General features: G+C 38.8%; 2 protein-coding genes across 2 annotated transcripts; one reads left to right on the top strand and one right to left on the bottom strand.

Moving 5' to 3' along the window:
* Positions 1–2,061: 2,061 nt before the first annotated feature.
* LOC145911143 (tight junction protein 2-like) lies at positions 2,062–4,631 on the bottom strand. The gene is made up of 4 exons (XM_082998398.1): positions 4,543–4,631; positions 3,593–3,763; positions 3,016–3,118; positions 2,062–2,225 (listed from the first exon to the last, which is right to left on the bottom strand). The coding sequence occupies exons 2-4, from the start codon at positions 3,760–3,762 to the stop codon at positions 2,187–2,189; spliced, it is 312 nt and encodes a 103-aa protein (XP_082854524.1). The 5' UTR covers position 3,763; positions 4,543–4,631; the 3' UTR covers positions 2,062–2,186.
* A 9,901-nt stretch (positions 4,632–14,532) lies between these two features.
* LOC145890939 (uncharacterized) lies at positions 14,533–16,333 on the top strand. Its single transcript, XM_082981896.1, has 6 exons — positions 14,533–14,661; positions 14,718–14,871; positions 15,262–15,386; positions 15,569–15,653; positions 15,825–15,885; positions 16,011–16,333. The coding sequence occupies exons 1-6, from the start codon at positions 14,552–14,554 to the stop codon at positions 16,331–16,333; spliced, it is 858 nt and encodes a 285-aa protein (XP_082838022.1). The 5' UTR covers positions 14,533–14,551.
* Positions 16,334–23,285: the final 6,952 nt, after the last annotated feature.

Raw genomic sequence — 23,285 nt, 5'->3', positions numbered from 1 at the left:
GTTAAATCACCCATTAGTTTAAGTTTAACCACAAAAATATTGTGTGGTTTTGAATTTTTTTACCTCACCTGAATCTGAACCCAGAACATCCCGGGCGCAAATCTCGATTACATTTTTTCGTAGGCATTTGGGTCGGACGCTTTACTGCCAATATTTTTAGATGCACCAACGGAACCAGATGCAACTACGACACCACCTGGTAACACAACTGGATCTTGTGATTGTTGCAATAAAAACGTTCCGTCCTACTGGGATGACGTAGGAGCGGATATCGTAAGCTTGCTTCTCCACGATATGATCTTGGTGTTTGTAATCGTGTGCGCGATTCTCGTTATGAAGTTCGTGTTTAAAAAACGGTTGGCATTTTTCGTGGATGACGGGGACATAAGTTTCCGACCCCAGGAATCAGCGCAAGCTGCGTCCAATCACGAGTCAGCTAATCGTACGGAAGCTGTGATGACCGTCAACATCGCTCCAGCCCCAGATATGAACTTCCACAACATCGAGAACGTTTACTCAAACCAGGAATAAAATGAGTCCACCTTTTTGCCAAATCCAGTCAAACAATAGCAGTGCGTCTTTTTATCATTGTAATGAACAGTTTGCAATGTCAGTATTTGACCTTATTTGTTTTTAAATAAACAGTTTGCAAGGTATAAGCAATGATGTCAATAAACGTACCAACTCCATTTTCGTTACATTTTACATTCCTGACCCTTTTTTACACTTGCCCACCACATGACCTTGACCATTTTTGGTACGTAGGCCTTTAGGCAAGGGTGAGCGACTGAGGGAAATCTTTGACCCAATTACCGTTTTTGTCCAACTGTGACGCAACAAACAAGCTAATGTGGGGTCAACAATTTTCTGCCAAACAATAATTAACGAATAGTTTGAAGTGGCGATGTGCCAGCCAGCCAACCACCAACTTACTCAGACCATGAATTCCGCTGATAAGAGAGTTTAAAATATAACAAAGATATTTGTAACTTACGAATCTTTCGAAGGATATTTTTGATTAAAATCATTCGATAGGATCAGGTTTTTTGATATTCGTGTGTGTTTTAATTTCGGCTAAGCAAGAAAGACATACGTCTACAATGGAATCATGCTTGGTGTGACTATGGACGATCTTGTAGGTCGAACGGCTAGGAAAAGAGCTGCACTGAACAGTGGCCATCTGTATGCAGCTCACAGAAATCGTATTATTGCATCTATGCTGATTTAAACGACCTAGATGTTTATCTACGAGCATTCTAAACATAACGATCACATAAACATATTAATTAGTACCCACTGAGTACATATGGCTATACATACAGGTCTTAGTGTGATTAGTTGAGCTGCACACAACCTACATACCTGCCATGAACAAACACATCAGCTCGCTTACTGTTCTGATAGCGAGTTGCCTTTTTCTCCATCTTGCTGCTTCTCAACGTTGCAAAAGATTGGACCAATGCAGGTACGTAAATGTTAAGTGGTCGGGACCAATCTGTTTACCGTCGTATTACCACCAAAGCTGTACTGATGAGACCACATGTGAATTTTCTTGTATCTATTTTCATCATGTTGGTTCCAACTGAATCCCATTATCTTTGATTAAACCTGATACAGGTGTGAAACACTTGACGGTTCAGGCATCATCGACCTCAACAGTCTTGCACTTCCCGCCGACGTAGCACCTAGATGGACACTAGAGGGCGCTGACGGGTGGGAGTATTTGTACAATCCATGCATCGGATTCGATTCCAAGACATTTGTGAATTTAGCGGTAGGATTAAGTTTATGAATTTTGGTCGATAAACGATGCGTTGACTTTTGTTTTATGCATGCGGTTGTTCGCAATGTCCACACGAAAAACGTATGTTTTTGTACAAATCTGTGCAGGCCTTGAAACGAGAGCATCTATGAGTACGATATAGGAAACCAAGCCTTAGAGGATTTTTCTTATTCCCTCACAGCGGGTCTCGCCATTACCTACGGCTCATCCACCCTGAGGTTTAGTTGCTTTCAGGTTTTGCTTTTTGAATATAAACTTTTGGGGCCACACAATTTTTACACAGAACAACACTTTAATATTAAGTTTCGGTTGCGTTTTTCCGTTAAGCAAGCATAGTAAACACTTCATTGTAAAGTAAGGGAAGATGTCATTTATACCTTAAAACAAGTAACAATTGGAATTGTTAAACTATTGAATGTTTAACCACTTTGCGTTTGATCGTCTGCAAGAAAATAGAATTGGTCAAGAGGTGTTACAGTTACACAAGTGTACAAGATGATATTAGAGCAAAAATTTAAAAACTGTTGATAATTGCATCCCAGGATATTTATATGTAATAAACATGATAAAAAACAGTAAATGAGTAAAGGTACCGCATTTTACTTTTTTTTGGTATACAGCAGGGACAGTGCCTTTCAACAAAAACATAATGGACTTGCCTTTCATATTTAATAGCCATAGCTAAAATTCATTAAGTTGAAAGATACAAGAGTGCCAAGCTAATTACTTTACTGTAGCCCAGGGCAAAATGTGCAGCACAGGCCAACAATTATACCTCCAATGCTATGCAGAAAGAATGCCCCAAGCTATTTTGACTTTGCTGGTGACACAATGATTTTGTAGCCAATTTATTCAATAGGTGGGCCATTAAATAAAGGCTATTCATCACAATTGGCAGTGTGATGTCACAGAGCTGGGGGTGTACTTTCAGTTGAAAACCAAACAAAGGTGATAGTGAGAAAACAATTGCCCTTCATGAGTTGGTGTAACAACCACATTCCAGAGCGGTTCATTTATTACATCACAGAACAAATTATGACTCACACAGGGGCAGGGAGAAATATGTAGGGCAAGTATAAATATAGTGATGGTTTATAAATACAACAGCTAGAGACTCCCTGTAGGTGTAACACAAATTCTACCAAATAACATATTTATTAAACAAACTGCAACTTATTGTGCAATTTAACATATTGTGGGTTGCAGTTGTATTTGTTTTAAGTTAATCTTACCAGTTCAACTCTTTGCCCAGCATTTTTAAGTTCTCGTACAGCTTGTGAATGCACCATGTTGAACATTGGTTTGCCATTGACGCGCAAAACAATGTCGTTGATTCTAAAAAAGATAAATCTACTTTGAATTTTGTCTCAAAGGAACAACAAAATTAAATATAAGCCTATTAAAAACAGCAATGTTCAGGCCAACATTAGTATAGTTTTGTTTCAGTGACTAACTAATCACATAAGTTTCCGCCAAGAAGAAAAAAACACCAATTGATTACTTAAATGTTTTAAACACCAAGTGCTAATTGATGGGTCAACAAGTTATGCAAGGGACCAACACAAGCAGTACATTAGAGTAATTATAAATTTATCACTGTGATGCATCTTATACATTATTTTATCACATTATAAGGGAACATATTGCTGAGATGAACGTTCAGATTCTGAAACCAATTTACCCTTTCACTGCTGCACTTAAGAGGACTCAGGAATATTTTAAGCACAGTTAAGTTGACTCTTACAAAGATAGAAACATATGCCATATCAATAACAGGGTTTCAAATCAGTGTTTTTAGATATGTCGTACTTGAGTCTTTCTGCAGCAGGTCCTTTGGTCACGACATCAGAAATTATGATGGAGGGGTCACCAGAATGAGAGCCAACATTGTCTTTGCCCCCACTGATGGCTATTCCAAACCCCACCCCTGGGGCCTTCTCCAGCACATAAGTGTGCTCTTGCCAAATAAGCTCATCCATTCTGAATAAAAATATACAAAATCTGTGTATGTGGATTATAGGAAATAATCATTTGTGGCTTTTGAGATCCACACTTGATTGGTTGCCGTTTGCGTTACAAAGAGTGAAACCAATACATTTAATTCAACAAAGAAATACAAGGGTATTAAATGATAATTTTAATATTTATAAATGTTAGTAACTATCAACAGAGCTATTGAATATGTCTACTATACAAATATATTTGTCTTTAGTTAAAAATGGTCGTTTGCACAATTTCTAAGGACTGAAACTTTATAGTCTTCAAACTGAAAGGTTGGGTATTTGCAGAGGAGTTGCTGCTGGTCAATGTTTAACGTGACTTCAAACACTGCTCTGCCATGAAGCGTAGAATACCAAGTTGTTTATAGCATATTTACCAAAGGATAATTCAGACTGTGGTATGCCTAGAACCACAAACACATAATTATTAAGTAATAAAGTATTGTAGATTACAAACACATGATAGATGATAGAGGTGCACATAAAATTACAAACATTCTAATTAGTTATTTCGTGTAGATGTATGGGCATCAAAACTTTAGCAACTTTTGCAAATGTCTAGATTGATCGAAACAGAAATCGCTAAACCTTGTGGTTTTTAATCAGCTGAGAAACCATCAGTGTAAACCCTAGATTGACTAAACAAACCAAATACAGGAAATTGTCAAACCATAAGTAAAAGGCAATTTCCTCGGACAGTTTCCTTGATTCAACAGAGGAAAGCAGTTCAGATTGTTCAAACAAAATGGTTTCACCAACCTTTTTGTGCAGCCCCTTCCTTCAAGATTTTTGTGTACAGTTCCTTGATATACAGAACAAACAGGTCTATGACAGCCTATTAAGAGAAAAAACCTAGACAATGGACAAAGTTTTATTTTTTGGTTCAAAAAGCATTGGTTCCAACTAAACTTCACATTTATATAATACAAGGCATTTGCCGGAGCTTTGAGCTTGCACTGAGAAACTATGTATGTGGATTGCTCAACATATTTCAGTCACAGCAACAATCTTACACATGTACACATTTGAACTTTAATATTGGTATCAGCTTACAAGACATGTGTCAGGGACTTAACAAGATTTCAGATTGTTTTGGTCCACAGAGGTTTAAGCACGAGCCACAATCCCACAGGGGAATGTGGAGTTACTGTGTGTGGTATAATAGTTAGCAACAACATGACAACAGTAATACAATTGCTCACTGATCATTACGGCACAGTTGTTTCTAAATAATAAGATGTTTACAATAATGATTGAAAACCAAACTGAATAATAGGTATTATTGACACATTGAAAGAAAGTAACCAAGACACTTTAAGGCAAGTTTATTACAGTTGTATATTCCACAAGCAAATGTCATATAGGTTTATTGGCAAGACATGAGAAAATATCATCAAAATCTTTGGCACATCAATACCAAACTAAAAAATATAAAATTTTCATTGACACAAATATGAAACATAAGTTTGGAATGAAACAACTAATCCACCTGCACAGTTTATTTTGAACTGAATATCATAAAAATGGATTTCAAAGTAAAAACGATTTATTATAAATCTGTTCACTTGCAAACTGATAACAAAAAGTATTCCTTTTGATAATTATGAAATATTCAGAAGTTTATGCCAGTTTCTATTCCCTTAAGTTTAAACATTGCCCACTATAATTATCTGCTCAAAATGCTACGTGGTTTTTGAAATTACAAACAAACCTCTATGCTTTCTGACAAACACCACAAATATTATCAAATACAAAACAACGCTTCTGTAATACCGCATAACGAGGACTTCCACGGCACGAGCTTTTAACATTGATTCTTAAGCGACCTTTTGACAACTGTACATTAGCAAAACCTTAGTTGAGAACTTGTGCGGAAAAACGATTCCCGATCAATAAACGCGCCCACAACCTGGCCGAGAACGACCCCCCCAAATGCAGATTTTAAAAGTTTTTCAAAGCTTCTATCTGCACATTTTCTACGATCGATGTGACTGCGACAGCGAACACACCCATAGCAAAAACGGCGACCAGAGCAGCTTCGAAAGCGGGTTAAGGAGAGAAAGAATGCGCGATTTAAACGAAGACGCGATCCTATTGGCTTTAACAGCGAGATAAAGCCCGAGGCGAGAGCAGCGCATAACGGAATGCGCTTGTTCGTTTGCTAAGAGTGCAGGGACCTAAGTGTGCAGAACGAAACACTGCCGTATATCTGACTCCTGAATCTATTAAAAACTTCTACCAAAGAAACTACCCTTGCGACTTTTAATTCAAACATAAAACGTAACACAAACATACCTTGATCCAAAACAAAACAACACAAAACGCGCAGCGTCCAGAGCGTAGTTCTATCGCTTCGAAAGTGTTCTCTATCCTCTGTCCATATCGTTTTCTATATTCTCCCCGGCTTAAGGCCGTGCGACGGTATTTATAATATTTTCGAAAATGAGAAAAATGCGATTATTAAGGAACGTCGATTTCGAAATTAAAAATATAAACCGATTAACACATCTGTGCGAGATTAACACATCTGGCGAAATAGAAACGAAGCGATTGACCTACATGCCAGTTGCGCTTGTACGGAATTTCAATACACAAAAAAAATGACGTTTAATCAAAAAGTTTCTCTACAGAAAGTCCCCCGCTGCGAAAGTGTTTGCTGGGTGAATGTCAGGTGTTAACGTGCGTCTTGGATTAGCACGCTGAGGTTTAATCGTGCCGAACATCTTTGTGAATCGATATATCGTTGAAACGTCCAGTAGCATTTGAACGTGCACTGAAGTTCGATGTAGAATGTTGTCGCGATCTGTAGACATTCTCGAACAAACAATAGTTAAAAGTCCTAGGCCTAAGTTACCTCATACGTATCGCGCGTTGTTATGATTTGTCAGGTGTTTTGTTAGTAATTTTCTTTTTATATTTGCGTGACAAACAGCTTCGGTTTCTTGCAAAGAAGCAAGTGACTTTTAAATCAAGCGCTGCGATAAGAACAAGGACAGAAAACTGAGGATAATATACAAATAATAATAGGTTTGAGTATTGTCATGTGTCAAAAGTTCGAATTAACAGTGAAAAAATCAAACATGTCTTTAGTAATTTCCAGGATTGGCATTTAATACAGTCCACTAGGTGACGGGCTTTATGGGAAAGGTGTTGCAATGTGAAATGTAATTCGTGTTTTGGCCGTAATCACGAATCTCCCACAAGGCAATTTGTCGACACGCAGTGCAAATATATGTGTGTGATGCATCAAGCTGCGGTCTGAGAAAAATAAAAAAATAGTCGCATTGAAAGTTACCAGTGCAAAATGAGCTAATGGGTAAATCACTAAGCGGATTTTTAATTCACCCACTGCACAATGCATGGCTTCAGGCTCAGCAACCAAGCGTGTATGGCTTCTGGTCACTTGCGAAGTTGAGGCGATAGGTGCGCCGTGCGACTAGCAGTCACGTGCTGCTCTTCGGACTAGTTGTCCGGTAATGTGAAGAAAAAAATGTGTGCATTGAGTGAATGCGTCGCGACCAGCGCGATAGCCCTGTGATTGCTCACTGAAAACACCATTCTGTAAATTATGCATTTCTCCTGTTTTTTTTCCTATTGACAAGTTGATTAATTAATGTAAAAGTTTACGTTTTGGAATTAACCATGACAATAACAAATCTAAAATCATTGTTATACCGTATCCTTTATCACAGACAACAAATAAGGTTATCCACGACCGATGTTAATTCGATTTCGGGTATTAAGAAGCCGTAAGTCCCGCAATAAAAAGTAATTAATTGACGATTTGGAGTCATGTATTAATCAACGAATTTTCAAAAAGTATTTAATAATATCTGCACAACATTATATAAGGTTGACATATGACGTAACCACTAAAATGCTGGTTAGGCATTACGTAACAATAATTAACATTTACTTACGTTTCAACAAAACATGCTTTTCAAAGCAGTTTGGCATTGAGCTTAATTATACAACGTTTAACATAGTAAAAAATGCACCAAACCTTTTCGAAATACCCAAGTGCTTGTTTCTGTCGGTGTACCTGCTGTCTGCCAAAATATCTTACGCGGAACAAACCTGAAAAACTTGCTTGACATGGTTATTTCTCGTTTCACAAGTTATTTTTCTTCAGAAAATGACCACAATTTAACTTTTTCAATTGCGCAGTTATTATTTCAGAAGGTTTAAATTTGCGTGTTCAAATATCACGGCGTGCGGTCAACAATTTCTGCAGGGACCTAAGTGTGCAGAACGAAACACTGCCGTATATCTGACTCCTGAATCTATTAAAAACTTCTACCAAAGAAACTACCCTTGCGACTTTTAATTCAAACATAAAACGTAACACAAACATACCTTGATCCAAAACAAAACAACACAAAACGCGCAGCGTCCAGAGCGTAGTTCTATCGCTTCGAAAGTGTTCTCTATCCTCTGTCCATATCGTTTTCTATATTCTCCCCGGCTTAAGGCCGTGCGACGGTATTTATAATATTTTCGAAAATGAGAAAAATGCGATTATTAAGGAACGTCGATTTCGAAATTAAAAATATAAACCGATTAACACATCTGTGCGAGATTAACACATCTGGCGAAATAGAAACGAAGCGATTGACCTACATGCCAGTTGCGCTTGTACGGAATTTCAATACACAAAAAAAATGACGTTTAATCAAAAAGTTTCTCTACAAGAGCGCGCAACCAACCGTGAAAACGAGGGAGCACAAAGAAACAACCCGCCTGGGTACGCTCGCTATTTGTACAATGACGTAGCTACATCTATGTGCGCTGGTGGGTGAATTGTGTATGTTTTGTGACTTTTACGATGCACTGCGCCGCAGACCAGCGGGAAATACGATGGGTTTTACTATCGTAGAAGTCGCAGGCATCCACTTCCTTGTGGAGGATGGGCAGTTGATCGAGTAAACAAGCAAATGAAATATGCGTTTGAATTCGGATTTTCTGATCAAATGGCTGAAGGCATACAACCATATGTAGTTATCAATCGCAAAGAGTTTAGAATTACTTTTTCGTTGCTCCGTTGTATTCACAACCTTATGGTTTTTACCTTAGGCCGAACTAAAATAAGTTTTTGCGTTATCTAAACCATATCACGCAAATATATTACCACATATCAAAACAGTTTCGCAATATTATGTGAAATATTGTCCTTAGAGTTTATGCATCAGAAAAAACATCACGGAACGTCAAATGATTTACTGCATGTCAAACCACACATGGCAACAACAGGTTGCATAGCTTTAAAAAGCACAATCATAACGATCTCAACGTTTGGCAATACTCGACAGTCAACTTGTGAGTCAAGTGCAAACATTTGAAACTTGCGAACTGTGCGACTTTGACCTTCCAACAAATATTGATCTTTTCACTACAACAACAGCAGCAGCAATTTCGTGTTGTCGTTCAATTCTTTCTTGTCACAAACATCGTCGGAGGCCGTCAGTTAATCTCCCGACGGGACACTTAATCCTCTGTCTCAGAAATACTCTCACAAACCGCTGTAGTTTCTCCTGCCACCAATCTATCCAGCTGTGACCGGTAGTTACCCCGGTGCAGCGGGAAATTCCCTAAAGTTAAGGAAAATATAAAAGTTTTGTCGCTAATTATGAAATGTTGCTGTTCTGCCATGCTGCTAGTATTCAAACTTAACCAACTCCTGAAGCTATTCAAAACAAATGGTCATATATTGAGCCTTGGTGACTCGTCTGGGAGTAACACCAAACCTGCTGATTCAAACCTGGTTTTTGAAAACAAAAACAGCTTGGATTCAATTTTCCCACATTTGCGGAGAGTGTTGGGAGTCCAGAATCCACAATGGACCGATAAACAGAGGTTGAAATAGCTACGTTTTCAAAACACCGTGCAATGTTCATCTGAGCAGTTTAAGGGTTCCACGTTTTAAATTTACATACGACAAATACAGACTGCATGTACGACTGTTCTTTAAATATATTCGCAACTTATTGTAAGATTCATCAGAACAAAACTTACACAAACAAGTTCATTTAACTACACGTAGGAACAATTTTACCGTCGACAAAAGAAAATATTTGCAGTGCTTTGTGTTTTCCTACATAAATAACTTCCTTCCCAACACAGTAACCCTACACCAAAATTGGTGGTAATTTTGAACCACAATTTCATGACGTCATACCCCATTTTCCAGCGCTTTGTTGTCAATGCTTCGATTTATTTAATGGCGTTTTACGGCTGTCTAGTGCTGCTGATGCGGAATAACACAGCGGGTTTCCAGTAATTCCAAACCAATTTAATTTTCTTCATATTGTTAACCCATATTTCAGTGAAAGTAGGGTTTTGTTGTCAAAATGAGATTTAAAAACATAAAAATTGATCTGAAATAACTGTAGAGGGTTTTACAAATAGACTTTTACGAATTTAATAAACCACTGGATCTAAATGACATCTCTCACAGTGACAACTTGTATCTTACAGCATCAACGTATTATACACTCTCTTGTTACTGCCAACAAAACCTTGAGATCCAAATGCACACAGCAAACAACGCATAACAATCACCGTGAATGTCAGTAACCTTTCGACAAAGCTGCACAATTAATAATTCAAGCAAAAATCAGCGCTAATCCGTCAAATTCCGTGCTGTTACATCACCAACACCTGGCCCTCTGGTAAGTGTGCAAGGTGAACAAGGTTATTTAAACTGAGTAGAACGTCACTATCCAAGCATTACAACACACACCACACCCTTTCTCCCAGCCTACGCATGTATGTCATGGGGTTTTGTCACACAATCAACTGCCATCCCTGTTCGTACAATGAGTTTCGGTTTGTGATCATGACAAATAACTGATTGCTGAACAGATCCAGTGGTGTATTTTGCTTACCGGAGCGAATGAACTTACACAAAAACATAAACCATTGTGCTTTCGTATATAACCTCATAAACCTTATCACAAACAATAAAATGCAAAACTGCAAGCGTTTTAACATGACAAACACGTAAAGAAGGTGTTTGCGAGATGGTCGCTGCTATGCGCAGCAACATTCACACCATCGCACTGTACGTTCCAAAACGAAACCAGTTACAAGTTCGGAAATACCTGCCAGACATCTACAACTGCTCAAATTTACGCCATATTTCGGCACCTGTTGAAGAAAAAGTCGTCATAAACTTCAGGGAATTCTCGCCAACTGCTGGACTGAACAGGCACCCCATACTTACACGCAGCGGGTGTTTCGTTCTTTACGTCACTGTTGCGACTGTTACGTCACGCTGCCCAAACAGTTGGGGTGTTTTCGTCTTCTGGGAGTTGTAGGCAGCAGTTTTTATATGCCGACAGCCTGTTTTATTACATTTATTTGCTAAATAGATTAATTCGTTTACAACAAGCGTTGTCATTGTTATAAGACAATGCTTTTTTGTGTCTAGTTTCGAATCTCCTAATTGTTTGAAACAATCACGCACCCTTACAGCATATATTTGATTTTCGCTGTCGCCAAATCGTCAAATGCTACACACTGACTTCAAATCAATTCAATGTGCTCAGAACTTATCAGTTGCTACATTACTCGTTGCAAATGACGTCGCATAAATGATTACGAAATATGATACACGGGCTTTAAACTGAAAAAAAAACTTACCCTGCCTTTCTGGCAAAACATAATATCTACTACAAAGCATTTACTGTACACAAAAGGTTGCATTTGCAGACATCGTTTAAACCAGTTTAGTAATGAATCATCCAACTTCAAATCCATCCATGGTGGGACGTGCAGCAGGTCACTTATCTATGGTCTGGAATGTCAAGTATTTTTTACACTTGTTGGCAAACACACGCGACTTTGTAAGCCCGGTTTTAGCCGATTCATCATCTAGTACGCGACAAATACATCGGTAGTAAAGTTTCCTGTACCGCAATACTCACAAACTGATTGTGACAAACGTTGTTTAATGACCCAACACATATTAGAACTTAACAACGACCGCTTTTGTGTCAAACACCTGCAACAATCTGTCTAAGTTTTGAAGTGACATTTGGCCTTACGCCTCAAAACAAACGAATAATAGTCACAACACGTTGTAAGTCTATAATTCTACACGTTTTTTTGCGGTAATGTAAGCAGGAACATTACCATGCCTTAACCACTAAAACATTTTAACAACGTCAAAGAGGTTGTTGATATCCACATGTAACTTACACATCAACCACTGGCAAACAAATTTAACTAAAATGCAGATATAAAAATGTCGTTTGCATTTTAACTATATACGAACGTTTCGCCTGTTATTCAACAAGGCTTCCTCAAGGCAATGGTACAGTGCAGCACACAACTAACACCAAAAAACGTGCCAACACGAAAAAGGGGATAACGCTAACACCGCTTGTAAAATCATGTGCTGCCTTAAAAGGTCATCAGATCGCCTTTGACAAGGCTAAGGTTTTGGAAAAGGAGGTGGACCATACAAAGCGCCTCTTCCTAGAAGCGCTCCACATCCACAAGAACAATCGCTGTGTTAATGATAGGGAACAGTGCGTTTACTTCCCGGTGCTCTATAACAACTTACTGTAACTGTAGTTTTCCCGCCCATTTTTTATACATCACATGATTTTACAAGCGGTGTTAGCGTTATCCCCTTTTTCGTGTTGGCACGTTTTTTGGTGTTAGTTGTGTGCTGCACTGTACCATTGCCTTGAGGAAGCCTTGTTGAATAACAGGCGAAACGTCGGTGAATAAAGTTACGTTTTATCTTTGCCAGAGGAACAGATTATTAAGTTACAATATGCCTGGCAGCAACAAAAACATTATATATACGAACGCCTGAACGTCAGTTGCAATTGGCTTGAATAACAACAACAACGCATCAGCACACCGATACATTACGTTTTTACCAAAGGCATCTGACACAACTTCCCGATCATGTCTTGAACTTAAGAGATCTGTGGTCTGATTGAATATAGGTGGAAAAATACGTTCTAAAGCACAGAGGTTTGTTCAAACAACACCCGCGCAACTGATCACAAAACTGACACAAGATTTACTGCAATAACAAATATTAACAAATAAATAAAAACGTTTTCTCCCAAAAACCATTAATTATCGCGAGGACGTTTGTGTGCAGTCGTTTCTAAATCTCGAAGAAATTTTGCAGTTGTCTTACAACCTCCTAAAACTAAACCACTGTTACCACCTAATATCACAGACTTCGCCACACGCTACAGTTGGATGGTTTTCCTTGAGCAGCAAACAAAACGATGACGATAGAAAAAAGGTGGATAGAGAATGTGGGTCGGCCAGGTAGACACCAAAAGACGGTTCCTTCACCGTCTCGACTTACACACCAGAGTCTACCCACCACAAAGCAGTGTTTCGGGTCCAGCTCTTTCCACAATGAATTGCTCGCTACGCGTGTGTGCGGGTGCGAGTGACGCATGAGCGCACACGTGGATTCAAGCGGCCTCGGGCGCCTTCATGGTCGGCTGAAAACACCGGCCGGGTTTGGAAATAGTGGGAAGGAGGGTTTTCGTGTCTCGTTCCAAAACCGCGAAAGCTTGACCTTCCAAACCGCTGCACTGACCTCGGACCATTTGGCAAATGTTAATGTGTTCTAAACACGCGGATGTGTTGTGGACCTTCCACAGTAATAAGACATTACAATGATTTTTGCGAATTAATTTTTATCGTAAATTCCTACAACCGGTGTACTGCTAGATACTGCCAGATACGCAGCTGTGTAAATAAAGGGGGAAACCATTTATATTTGAAAATATTTGACAAAAATAATCACCTTCAATTTCTGGCAATATATATAACGTTGTCACAGTTGGACAATTCGTTTAGGCTTATCCAAACGCTATACCTAGACTGCATTTTTGTAACTACTTCCATTATGACGTCATAACTCTTGCGTCTTAGGTTGAGGTGTGACGCCGGATTTTGAATGTGTGACGTCAGTGGAAAAGGTTGGAGAGCAGAGCGCTTAACAACTCAAATTTGGGAGAAACGCTAAAATTAAACGTCGATCTTTGCTTTTCAAATCTGCTTGTGAGAATGTAGCAACAAAGCATCAGTTTCAGTTATGATTAACCCGGGTTTTCCAGCTCTCAAAGGCCGATCGTCAGGTTATGTACTTTTGCGGGTCTTCCCTCCCAACCACTTTCCAGCCATTGGTTTTGTTTATACTTAGCGCTATCTAGCGGTTAATTAAAATTAGATTAATCCTAGCATGTTTAGATCAGTGGTTCCGATCCATGTCACCCTGGGGTCATTTGTGCTGCAATGGCACTTTGATGTTATTTCGAGGTCACCAACTTTCATTGTTGCCTCAATTTTCTATTGTTCGCGACCTAATGTTTATCTTCACATTTAACTCATAATGTTCCCAACGCAAAGAAAAACATCATCTAACGATCATATGACAAGTAAATAAGAGACTACAAGCACAAAGAAATTAAAGGCAAGCATTTTATTTGCTGTTGGTTGATGGTTCCATGCAATATTACCAATCCTTCAGGTACAATAAGTTGCTTTGTTTGGTTTGTCTTTAAATTTACGATGTGTTTTACAACATGCGTACTCTGCAAGCTTGCAACACTACATTGTAACTTAACTGTTCACCGAGCCATAGGTTGACTTAATGGAAAGCTGCATGTAGGAATAAGTAAGAGAGGAATGCGGAAATGCAGTTTTAGATGATTTAGATTTTTATTAATTTTTAGTTATTTTAATTGTTTCAAAAACTAAGACCAGTGCTGTAAAAAATCAACAAATGAGAGTTTTACGTTTGAGGACTGTTGTAACACATCTGACGTTAAGCCTCGTGTGGCTTCAAGGTCAAATCGTGGAAGGTCAGGAGTGTGTGAAAACCGGACAATGCAGGTGAGGCAAACAATCGACAACTGTTTGGGTCCAACTTTGTGATGTAAATCTCTCAGGTGCTCGATGTCGGATGAGAGCGGAGAGATAAACTTGAGGAGTTTGGCGTCCACGAACGGCGCCCCACGGTGGACCATAGACGGTGGCGACAAGTTCGAATATTCCTACAATCCATGTGGAGGATTTACAAGCGAAAAGTTCACCGACTTGGCGGTAGAAGCTCTTGCTTAAATAAGAGTTGGAAAATTCAGAAAGACCAACATACGGATATTAATGACTAAAATGTTTTAAAACGTTTGCAATGTTTAATTTGCTGTTTGCTAAATAAGTAGCATGCCCTGCTATGTAGTGAGACAAGCTTCTCCTATAAGTTACATAGTCCATGGAAGACGTATAACAGCATCTGAATCAGTGGATTTTCGGTTTCCGAAGCTGATGACACTTTACACCTGTCTTGGCATTAGAGTGATTTTTTTGTCTTGTTTAAATGCGTCCATTTCACCTGAATATGAGTTTTAACAAAAAATAATTTTAGTCAGTGTAACCAGTTTTACAGAAATATCTTGAGTTGAAACTAAACAGAATCCCCATCGTTTCATTCAGGTTCACCAGGTTCGTATCAACGAAACGCACTTGGAATATGATCTCGGTGTCCAGATTAACGAAGTATTTGAGACCACGACCTCTAGTGGAACATCTGCTGTCTACACTTCAGCCGACTTGAAAAGGTTGCTTCTGTATTGGAGTTTAACAATGTTTAAATATGCATCTGTACACTGGCTTCCAACCCTACAACAAACAAATCTTGCATATGACTACTAGATTTTTGTAGTAGCGAAATATTATTCATGAAACTTCAAATTATTGATCAAATATCTTTTGCAAAATCATTCTGTATTAAATATTGTAGAACATCTCGTGTTCTACTTGTGTGTGATCTCTATGCTGAAGAACACCAGTTGGAATTTGTTGGGGAGCTCATCACACTGCAATACGTAAGTTGGTCCATGAACTCTGCATTCATCTTTATCCAGTAACCCAAACTTCCACAAACTCAATCGTATTGAGGTTTTTTATAACGACAGCGAAGTAACAACTTATGGGAATCCCCTAATTCTTTCCCCAAAACCCTAAAGCTGAGTTCTAAAACCCAAAATACTTTGCAGGAATTTATACTTGCCGGACCTTGCGCTTGTCCTGGGGGTTGCGATGACAACGGCATTGCGGGTAAGTGCCAAAACACCCAGTTTAGCTACAATTTTATTGTGATTTGTAACTTTGATGATGTGTTGTATCATACAACCTAAATAATATAGTTCCGGAAAATGACCTTGTGTTAATTTCGTTTTTAGTGGCGACCACAACCACAACGACCTTAACCACAACAACCACCGGTTTGGCATCAACAACTGGAAGCAATCCAACCAAAAAACCGGATCCAACCGGTTTTAACTGGAACCAAGTCGGACTCGATTTGGTCAGTTTGATATTTCACGACCTCATTCTGGTTGTCATTATTGCAGGAGTTTACATCGTCATAAAGTTCTTTGTTGCGTCACCAACACCGGTCAAAAGCGATTCGTCCAACCGGTCGTTCTCGAATCAAAATTTTTCGAACACCGGAAATGACGCAGATGGTAAAATTTACGTTGTCAACAATGATGCAGATGTGTAAACAGTAGGATTTCTACTAATAAAGATGCAACAAAAATATTGCTGTTCAACATAGTTTCAACATTGTTTAACGTAACCACCTTTTTTTAATTGATTATCATGAAATTGAGTCAAAATTTCGGTATGATTGCAACACTGCTGGTAATTAAACATTTGGATATAATTTACTTTATATTTCTCGATATGATATTTGTATTATTGAAAACGGGGGTGTGCAATTGATTTCTATTGTGTGATTATTATCAACGTATGGTTGTAACCTTTTGTGTTGATTGAAAATCGAAACTCAATACAAACAAAATGCGTGAATTTTTAGCAAAGTCTTGTGAAAAGGCGTTGAGTAATTCCTTGACTCGCTTTACTGCGTGTACTGGGAAGTGGGGATGAGTTAGAGGTCTTCCCACCTCTTACCTCAACATATGTTAAAGTTCAGAGATGGAAAGCCTGAATCTCGTAAACATAAGAACGATTGCAACGAGTCAGAAGCGACAAGTAGTAAGCAAACAGAGAAGCAACTCAGACCGGACGTGCACGATGCGACCTAGCTTCGACTGTTTGATTTAAATCCTGGGTTAATATTTCATTTGTCGGGATAAATAATGACGTAGTCTGGTACGTATTCGATGTGCTGCTGAAAGCTACAGTGTGATGCGCCATGAAAACAAACGCACATCCGCACCTGCCACTATGGTGTGTATTCATGAATAGTTGTAATGTTAAAAAGCTTCATTTGCAGCAAGTAATTCATCCAAAGGTGCAAAATCCAGACCAAGCTTCACCGCCACAATGTGTTAACACATTTGATTCAATTGAATCCTGCCCTCGAAACATCGGTTTTAACACAGCAAAATCATTTAATGGTGGGCTGTTGACAGGGCCACTATTTTGAACTAATACATCTCATCCGGCTATTTAGTTGACAAGATCGTTGAAAGTCACATTATAGCCGCACTGATGAGACTTATTAGGATCGAAACAGGGCCCCTGTCTGCAGCTCACTATAAGAAACATTATTGGCTCTATTGCTTAATTATTTTAATTATTTTTTGTTTTAATTTTTAATACTACAATTGAAACTTTTCTCTGCCTTGACATGAAAATCTTATTGGTGGACGCGGTTTGGTCATGTGATTTCTATTGGGTGGAAACATTACCTTCCCATTTCTCAACATATTGGCTTCTGTGAGTATTGTGTATAATGTTGAGTAATAATCCGTTCTATTTGTTTTCATTGCAGCTTTCTTGCTCAAAGTAACTCAATTATCGAATGCAACTATAACAACTTTTGCGCTGCGGAAGGTCAACAAATTCGAGAATAATAATTAACGAATTGTTGCAAAGTCCCATTGCATCGCAATTAACGAATTGCACGATATGTCTGTTCATTATGGGTCGACATGGAGAGGTTTCGTTGCTATACGTTATATTCAGAGCCCCCAGTTGTTTTTAGAGTCAGCACAAAAGTACATTCTTTATATATTTGTTGGGATGTGAAAATGGAAAAAATGGTCCAATATTGTTGAAAGTGATGCGTGATAAGATTTAAATGGTTATTCGGTTATTTCGGATTAAAATGAATTGTAAATATTTATTATGTACAGATCTGTTACAAGCAAGTGTTGGTGTTATTATATTGTTGCTAATTGACACTCTGTATCCGTGATGAGGAAATATCCTTGTCTGCTGGGTATTGTGGTGGCCGCGTGCCTTTTCCTTCCCCGGTCTCTCTCGCAACGTTGTCAACGAATCGACCAATGCAGGTAACTCATGCATAATTATCTGTTCAACTTTAATATTATAAGGTTGTCCATGGAATTTATCCATTATATGCCATGGCATGGAAAAGCCGATGAAAATTTTTTATTCCCTAAATCACATCCAACTTTGTATTTCACTTTAGGCCACAGTTTAGCATCACGCTTCCATTGGGGTTCGAACTCGCTACCCAGGGTATTCCAAGCGATTGTTCTATTGAATAAAATACAGCAGTACCACGCAAAACCAGGGGATTCACCATTTTGGTTATCGCATACTTTATCTGTGTTTAAACATGTTAATTTGATCACGTGGTTTAGACAAGGTGATCATCAATGGAATATAAAGTACTTTCTACGCAATTCAGATGTGAAACACTTGACGGTTCAGGCATCATCGATCTCAACAGTCTAGCTGTTCCCGCTGACGAAGCACCTAAGTGGACACTAGAGGGCGGTGACGGGTGGTTGTATTCGTACAACCCATGCATCGGATTCGATTCAATACAGTTCACAAATTTAGCGGTACGAACCGAGTTGAAAGTCACGACTTTTGATTACGGGCGAAGAGTTCAATAAGAATTTTATGGGCGAAGAGTTCAATAAGATAACACAAAATACAATATTTGACTGCAATATTTCACAATTTAAGCCTCCATACACGAATGCTGGGTTTTTATCTAGACTCGCAGTTTTTCAGTCGTTTTATTAAAATTACTTTTCAGATTTTCTTAAAATTCGGTGAATGTCAATGAAGGGCGCGTGAAGTTTGTTCTAAAAGAGGGTAGCGAGCAATAAAGTTTGGCAAGCCCCTGTTTTTACTGTAAAAAAAAACATAGGACAAAAATACTAAACATATAAATCACCGTCGCTTAAACCCCTCTAACGGACTGTTCCATGTTGAAATGTGCAGGTTTTGCAACAAAGCAACAGCAGTTCCGAAGAGTACGAACTTGGATCTCAATACTATGAGGATTTCTCTTATTCCGTCGCTGCGGGTCTTGCTGTTACTTACTACTCATATGACTACCTCAGGTAATGTGTGTATTAAGATTCCACCCAGGTTAAACGTTGTAAAGTAACATTAAATATATGCGCTGTTGAAGAAGAATAACTTTTTTAACTTCGTAACATTATGCATGGTCACATATAGCCTGGGTTGCCAAACCTTGCCTATTTCTAAGATTTTTATGAGCAATGGTGTAGAAAATACTTTTTTTACTTCGGGACGACCCTGTATGTATAGTTGTGGTACTATGCTGTTTTTTAAGGTTAGCAATCGTTTTCCAAAGTTCTTTGTAAATAAATTATGAACCAATGAATTATTTAACCCGTATGGAATCAAGTAAATAAGTTAACAGCTTTGTAACCAACTTTTTACCAATTCCAGGGCAACAAACGTGTACTTGATCTGCACTCCCGGCCTAACCGAACACAATCTTCAGTTCATCGGTGAAACCATAGTTACCCGATACGTGAGTTGCCTTCAAACATGATAGTACAAACCTTTCCTCATTAATGTTCACATAATTAGGCGTTCCTGCTTGCGTTAAAAATACGGGAATAATGTTTTTTTTTATTATCTGTTATCCCGATTGAACCTTTCTTTCCATAATAAGTTCGTAGGATCGAATCTTAACGATACAGACTGTTTCAGGATTTCATCCTTGAAAGTCCATGTGCTTGCCCTGGAATGTGTGACGCCAGCGGGATTATTAGTGAGTGATTTCTATGTGGAATGTTTAACATGCACCGTATGGTTGTCGATAGTTTCGATTCGTTTATCATTTTAGGTGTTTTTGGAATTTCCCAACTAGTGTTTAATGTTCTGTATGTTGTGCTTGTCCTAAATACTTGCCTAGTATGACATAATGGCGAGTGGAGCATGTAGTCAATAGGTTGCAGCACCAAACGAGGCTGTTTCAAGACTTTTAGTTTGTCTTAATGATGTTCTTTATTTCCCAATGTACAAACCGAAGTTAAATCACCCATTAGTTTAATTTTAACCATAGAAATATTGTGTGGTTTTGAATATTTTTACCTCACCGGAATCTGAACCCAGGACATCCCGGGCGCAAATCTCGATTACATTTTTTCGTAGGCATTTGGGTCGGACGCTTTACTGCCAATATTTTTAGATGCACCAACGGAACCAGATGCAACCACGACACCACCTGGTAACACAACTGGATCTTGTGATTGTTGCAATAAAAACGTTCCATCTTACTGGGATGACGTAGGAGCAGATATCGTAAGCTTGCTTCTCCACGATCTGATCTTGGTGTTTGTTATCGTGTGCGCGATTCTCGTTATGAAGTTCGTGTTTAAAAAACGGTTGGCATTTTTCGTGGATGACGGGGACATAAGTTTCCGACCCCAGGAATCTGCGCAAGCTGCGTCCAATCACGAGTCAGCTAATCGTACGGAAGCTGTGATGACCGTCAACATCGCTCCAGCCCCAGATATGAACTTCCATAACATCGAGAACGTTTACTCAAACTTGGAATAAAATGAGTCCACCTTTTTCTTAAACCCAGTCAAACAATAGCAGTGTGCGTCATTTTTTATTATTACAAAGTATTTGACCTTTTTTGTTTTGAAATTAACAGTTTGCAAGATATAAACAATGATGCGAATAAACGTACCAACTCCATTTTCGTTACATTTCAAATTCCTGCCCCTGTTTTACACTTGCCCACCACATGACCTTGACCATTTTTGGTACGTAGGCCTTTAGGCAAGGGTGAGCGACTGAGGAAAATCTTTGACCCAATTACCGTTTTTGTCCAATTGTGACGCAACAAACAAGCTATTGTGGGGTCAACTATTTTCTGCCAAACAATAATTAACGAATAGTTTGAAGTGGCGATGTGCCAGCCAGCCAACCAACCACCAAGTTACTCAGACCATGAATTCCGCTGATAAGAGAGTTTAAAATAGAAGACAGATATTACGAAACGTTCGAAGGATATTTTCGGTAGGATCGGTTTTTTTTTATATTCGTGTGTGTTTTAATTTCGGCTAAGCAAGAAAGACATACGTCTACAATGGAATCATGCTTGGTGTGACTATGGACGATCTTGTAGGTCAAACGGCCAGGAAAAGAGCTGCACTGATGAAACCTTATAGGTCGAAACAGTGGCCAACTGTATGCAGCTCACAGAATTAGTATTATTGCATCCATGCTGATTTAAACGACCTAGATGTTTATCTACGAGCATTCTAAACATAACGATCACATAATCATATTAATTAATACCCACTGAGTACATAAGGTGATACACAGGTCGTAGTGTAATTAGTTGAGGTGCACACAACCTACATACCTGCCATGAACAAACACATCAGCACGCTTACTGTTCTGATAGCGAGTTGCCTTTTTCTCCACCTTTCTGCTTCTCAACGTTGCAAAAGATTGGACCAATGCAGGTACGTAAATGTTAAGTGGTCGGGACCAATCTGTTTACCGTCGTATTACCACCAAAGCTGTACTGATGAGACCACATGTGAATTTTCTTGTATCTATTTTCATCATGTTGGCTTCAACTGAATCGCATTATTTTTGATTAAACCTGATACAGGTGTGAAACACTTGACGGTTCAGGCATCATTGACCTCAACAGTCTTGCACTTCCCGCCGACGTAGCACCTAGATGGACACTAGAGGACGCTGACGGGTGGGAGTATTTGTACAATCCATGCATCGGATTCGATTCCAAGGCATTTGTGAATTTAGCGGTAGGAGGTTTATGAATTTTGATTGATCAATGATGTGTTGACCTTTGTTTTATGCATGCGGTTGTTCGCAATTTCCACACGAAAAATGTATGTTTTTGTACAAATCTCTGCAGGCCTTGAAGCGAAGCGACGAGAGCATCTATGAGTACGATATAGGAACCCAAGCCTTTGAGGATTTTTCTTATTCCCTCACAGCGGGTCTCGCCATTACCTACGGCTCATCCACTCTCAGGTTAAGTTGCTTTAAGGTTTTGCTTCATGAATATAAACTTTTGGGGACACACAATTTTTACACAGAACAACACTTTAATATTAAGTTTCGGTTGCGTTTTTCTGGTAAGCATTGTAAACACTTCATTGTAAAGTAAGGGAAAAAGTCATTTATGCTTTAAAACAAGTAACAATTGGGATTTTTAAACTATCGAATGTTTAGCCCGGTAATTCCGAAATCACTTTAGTGACTATTACAACAAACGCTAGGGTTGATTTAATTGATTCCTAAAAAATGTCTTGTCAATTTTAGTACAACTAACGTGTATTTGATCTGCACACCCAGTCTAAGTGAACACAAGCTGCAATTTATCGGTGAAGCTCCCAGTCTCGAGAGTATATACGTAAGTTGATTGAACTACTTGATACATCCATACCGACCTGTAGATAGGTCCCCTGGCATCATGGCCCCGGTGAGGTTTGAACTCACGACCCTGGGCTTACCTCAAGACATTGCATTAAAGCCCCTTGTTCACGCATACTCGGAGCGAGATTGGAAAAATCAAGCTCACGGTGAGGTTTGAACTCACGACCCTGGGCTAACCAGACACAACGATCTACCAACTGAGCTACAGGAGCTATTGTAGGCAAGATACTGTGGTGCGTGAGCACATATCCCGCAAGTTGATAGTGGTGCAATCCTGCCTTCTTATGTCTGGAAGTATGTCTAATCTATAGGTAAAAATCGAATTGTTTCAGAATTTCATCCTTGAAAGTCCATGTGCATGCCCTGGAATGTGTGACGCCAGCGGGATTATTGGTCAGTGATTTCTAGGCAACAATGTTCCACATGCACCGTGTGGTTGCCGATAGTTTAAAGGAAGAATTGCCACTTCCGCTAAATTAATGTTTAATTCCATGCTTATATAGATTTTAAAAATATATATGTCGTGTTAATTGTGTGTATTTTCTATATCGTATTATAGTTGTGAGTATCGTATTGTAACTTCTATGCATGGTTTACAAAAGGAAAATTATGGTGCTGTATAGTATTGCGACTGGCTTCTTTTACCTCTGTGATATAGAGCATGGTTTTATGGAAATCCCCTCGATTGGGGCAGTCACAAGTTATTTATAAGATATAAATGGTGACGCACAAGACACTTTGGAAATGTATCTGAAATAAAGGGATGTGAATTGTTTACTACATGAAAATAAACTCAACGGTTTAAGATCACATCAAAAACACAT

Source organism: Ascidia mentula, chromosome 1 (assembly GCF_947561715.1).
Source record: "Ascidia mentula chromosome 1, kaAscMent1.1, whole genome shotgun sequence".
In the NCBI taxonomy this organism is placed as follows: Eukaryota; Metazoa; Chordata; class Ascidiacea; order Phlebobranchia; family Ascidiidae; genus Ascidia; species Ascidia mentula.
Note: the sequence above shows the minus strand (reverse complement) of the source record. Positions and strands in the feature narration are given on the sequence as shown.